Raw genomic sequence first — 4,039 nt, forward strand, 5'->3', positions numbered from 1 at the left:
CAGGGTCAACCACAGAGACCAAGCCAGGGCCCCAGAATGAAGACCTGTTACAGTTGCTTTAGCCACATGCACTTTTCAGGTCACACCCCAAAGCAGCAAGGAAGTCAATGGGCACGTTGTGCCTCTTGCCCCAAGAGAATGGGCTCAGATGAATGAAGAAAGGAGCCAGGACTTCCCTCCCGCAAAGTATTTGCTCCTGGAACTTTCCAGTCTGGAACCACGCCACTTCCTTTCCAGTCTTCCTGTGGGGACCTCCTTACCTCATCCACAAGCAGCACAGTGGTTTCCTGAGAGGACCCTTGGGTGCAAAATCGCTTTGCCAGGAGTTCTGCAGCATGGTTAGCTGTTGCCTTTTGGCCTGTCAGCTTCTGCATTGGGGGAAAAACAGGTATGGCAAATTGTAAGGATTTCACTCCCCTGGGCTGCAAGTTAAATCTGCAAATAGAGGAAGCTATTTGGTCTGAGGACTTCAGTATCCTATCCTCTGCCTTCCACTCTAGCCTAACCCTAACCTGGGAGGAGAAGAGAAGGCACCAAAATGGAAGATAAATAAAGTCCATGTGACTGAAATGCAAATGAGCCACAGACTGGTCCCAGAAGCACCTCCAAAATCATTACTACATAATTCTATTTATAACTGGACATTATTTGTTACAAGATAACAATGAATCAACCTCTAGCCTATCTCTAACCCCTTTTCTCTAGATTGCCACACTGCCTCCTGTGTGCAAATGGTTTTCACCATGTTGCCAAGTCCTGGCTTCCAGCAATTCCTATCGAGCTCCTCGACTTCAAGGTCCTTGAGGGTAGGAATTCTGCCCCCTTGCTACTGCTACACAAAGGACAATGTCTGCCATGTTGAAATCATGTAATATGCACAAAATTAAGTAAACCTTTCCTTTTTCATGTGCCATCAAGAAACTTTATTTTCCAGACAGCTTTGCTTACCTGCAGTATTTGCACGTAGACTTGGTGAGGCTCCGTCAGCTTCATGCCGTTGACTTCAATGTATTGAAAGGGAGGAACATCATTTGCTTGTGCTGCCTGCTGAAGGCAGTGTATCACCTCGTGCACAGTGGCAGTCTTCCCTGTCCCAGGGACCCCGGAGATGTACATGCACCTAGGCAGGAAGGGAAGACTGTGGGCTAAGTCTGTGCCAGCTACCTCACGCTGTCACCAGTTAGGAGTGTGAGATCGTGTCCAGGAGGAAAAACTGAGACTCCTGAAATGTGGAGGTGGGGCAGTAGGGACTATCCTTGGAAGCTGGTCAGGGCAGGACCTGTTTATGTAGAATCATTCATTCCATAGGAATGCTATATGCAAACCGTCTACCCAAAGAAGGCCAGTGTCATTTTTCTCTGAAAGACAGAATTTCTATTGTTATAGGATTACTTTGACAACAAAAGCTTCTTCAGAAGCTTTAGATTTGAACAACAATTTTGCCCGTTCTCCTGACACTGGGGAAAGACCATTTGGTTGAACTATGACACCTGAGGTGGTATACCAGCAGAGGCCTTTTCCCCTGACCATCCTGCCTGCCCCAGCAAGACTCACCCTCCAGTGTGGTCAAGGAGTTTGCTTTCCACAAAGTTGTAGATGTCGTGGAATTCCTGTTCCCGACAGGGAAGAGACTCAGGTACCGCAGAAACATGCAGCCTAAATAAGAGAAAAGGAGTTTAGAGCATTTCACCATCTACTCAGTAATAAATGGAAAAGGCTTATCGATTGTTTCTAATAAGAAACCTTAATCACAAATCTAAGGGTATGCCTTCATTCTCAAATCTCTTCATGTGGCCTCATAATCCCTTTCTTCACCCAAATCACCCAACTTAGTGGTTCTAACCAAGGGACTATATCTATCACCTGGGAAGCTTTCCCCAAATCACATGGGTGGATCTTATCCCACAAGAGATTCAGTTGATTTCTGCCAGGATCTAGGCTTATGTATCTTAAAAAAGTTCCATATAGTTCTAAAGGGTACCATAACCAAGAAGCAGTGTCCTGACTAAGCAACTTCCATTGCTTAGAAAATGATGGCAGGAGTATTCCTTCTAGAACCTGTCTGCATTAGCTCACCCAGACACTGCTTGAGAGGTTTCTTCTCTCTAGACACACACATTCATTTTACTCTCTATTATTACTCCTGCTTCATGTGAATGAAAGCAGAGGCCCATTTCTCCCTATCTGAAAGGGGCACATGAGCAGCGTTACCTCAGCCTGGCCTCCTCCAGCACGCTGGCCGGATCCTGGGCAGCCAGGTTTCGGCTGCGGATCCGGGGAGTGGCATGACATGGCATTCTAGGCTTGGGCTGTATCCCAAAAAAGAGGAACATATTTCAGAAGGAAAATAACAAAGCAAAACATCATTCAGAACACATCAGAAAATCTGATTCCTGATGATCGCTAAAAAGATGAGAGGTAGTGAATTCCTCTTACCGTATTTGCCGGCGTATAAGACGATTTTTTGGCCCTGAAAAATATGCCTCCAAGTGGGGGGTCGTCTTATACGCCAGGTACACTTCAGATANTAAAAGGGGAAGTTTGGCTAAAATGAGGACTTATTTTGAAAGTTAAGAAACTGATGCCCTAGATCAGGAGTCAGTCAACTATGGCCTGCCACATGTTTTTGTAAATAAAGTTATACTGGAACACAGCTATGTGCATTCCTTTACCTATTATGCATGGCTGCTTTCCATGATGCAAGGGCAGAGTTGAATAGTGCTGACAGACCATTATGGCCTGCAAAGCCTAAAACATTTACTACCTGGCCCTTCACAGAAAGTTTCCTGACCCTTTCGCTAGACCCTCTCCCATTTCATGCTGTTGGGTGAACATTAGGGCCACTGACGAGAGGGATGGTTTAGGGCTCTGTGAGAAAATTTTGTGCCTTGGCAATTTGTACTGTTTCCATAAAGTTCTTTGCCCTGAGATATTCCCTCTTATACCATGGCAGGAGACTTGATATTTACTCTCAAGCAAGAATAAACAAGAAGTCTCTGGACCAGGGACATTAGGTATTGTTGCAGAGAAGGGGATGTCCCTTACTAAATATTGGTTACTATTTGCACAATGAAATTGAAGACCTCCACTCTCTCTGACTCCAGCCCACCTCCCCCAACCCCAGAACACTGCCTTTCAGGCAGGACACAGGAAGCCTGCTCTGGGAAATCTGACGATATCAATGGGAAAGAACTGAAGATGTGGAAATTGGCCCAATCAAATTATCCCAACGAAGCGCTAGGTGAACAAGCCCCACTCATGTGCTCAGAGCTCTCAATAAGCTTTATAATCCCCACACTTACACCTGAGTGGACAACCAAGCCATCTGAGGAAAGTAACAATGCAAGACAAATCAACAGACAAAAGCATCTTAGAAGGAAAGGAAGAAGACCTCAAATAAATAGGATGGCATCAAAAAGGACCATGCAGAGAAAAACAAGAACTTTTAGAAATTGCATGATAGCAGAAGTGAAAAATTACCCAATAGAAGGGTTAGATGGTAACTTTGAGGATCTCTCTTCTAGAAAGCAAAGCTTGGAGACTAGCACTGTATCTAGCTCATCTGACCCCAGTAACCAATACAGTAAGTAGGCAGCTCTGAGCAGGCGTTACAGACATTTCCTGCTGCTATACAGGCATCCAGAGTTCACATGGTTTGGGGCGAGACACTAACAATAGGTTTATAATTCTTTTAAGAGCTGAAATACTGAGACATAGACTTAGTGGACTCTCAGTCAGCATTCTCCTGGGAGTCTGGAGGATGCAAACTGTCCAAACCTCATACCTCCCTACCTTCCTACCTACCTACCTACCTATGTACCTACCATGGAGTGCCTACCTTGCTAGGCACATTATAGACATGATTAAGTTTAATTGTCACAATGACCTTATGAGGTAGCTAGTATTATTCCAATTTTTCAAAGAAAACTGAGGCTGAGAAAGTTTTAAAGTAACTTTCCTATAACCTTCCATACACCTAATCAGTGTTAGAGCCAGAATTCACACCAGGTTTGTCTAACTATTCTGCCTTTTTCATTAT

At 44.7% G+C, this 4,039-nt stretch overlaps 1 protein-coding gene across 1 annotated transcript in view; it reads right to left on the reverse strand.

Annotated features, from left to right (window-relative positions):
* ORC1 (origin recognition complex subunit 1) overlaps nucleotides 1-4,039 on the reverse strand; it is a 39,010-nt gene that overhangs the window by 8,413 nt on the left and 26,558 nt on the right. Inside the window, exons 11-14 of the mRNA XM_019625930.1 lie at nucleotides 2,212-2,309; nucleotides 1,555-1,656; nucleotides 949-1,120; nucleotides 261-368 (exon numbers count right to left, since the gene is read on the reverse strand). Of these exons, the coding sequence (XP_019481475.1) occupies nucleotides 261-368; nucleotides 949-1,120; nucleotides 1,555-1,656; nucleotides 2,212-2,309 (480 nt within the window). The remainder of the gene's footprint in view (nucleotides 1-260; nucleotides 369-948; nucleotides 1,121-1,554; nucleotides 1,657-2,211; nucleotides 2,310-4,039) is intronic.

This window comes from Hipposideros armiger, unplaced genomic scaffold, assembly GCF_001890085.2.
Source record: "Hipposideros armiger isolate ML-2016 unplaced genomic scaffold, ASM189008v1 scaffold_646, whole genome shotgun sequence".
NCBI lineage: Eukaryota > Metazoa > Chordata > Mammalia > Chiroptera > Hipposideridae > Hipposideros > Hipposideros armiger.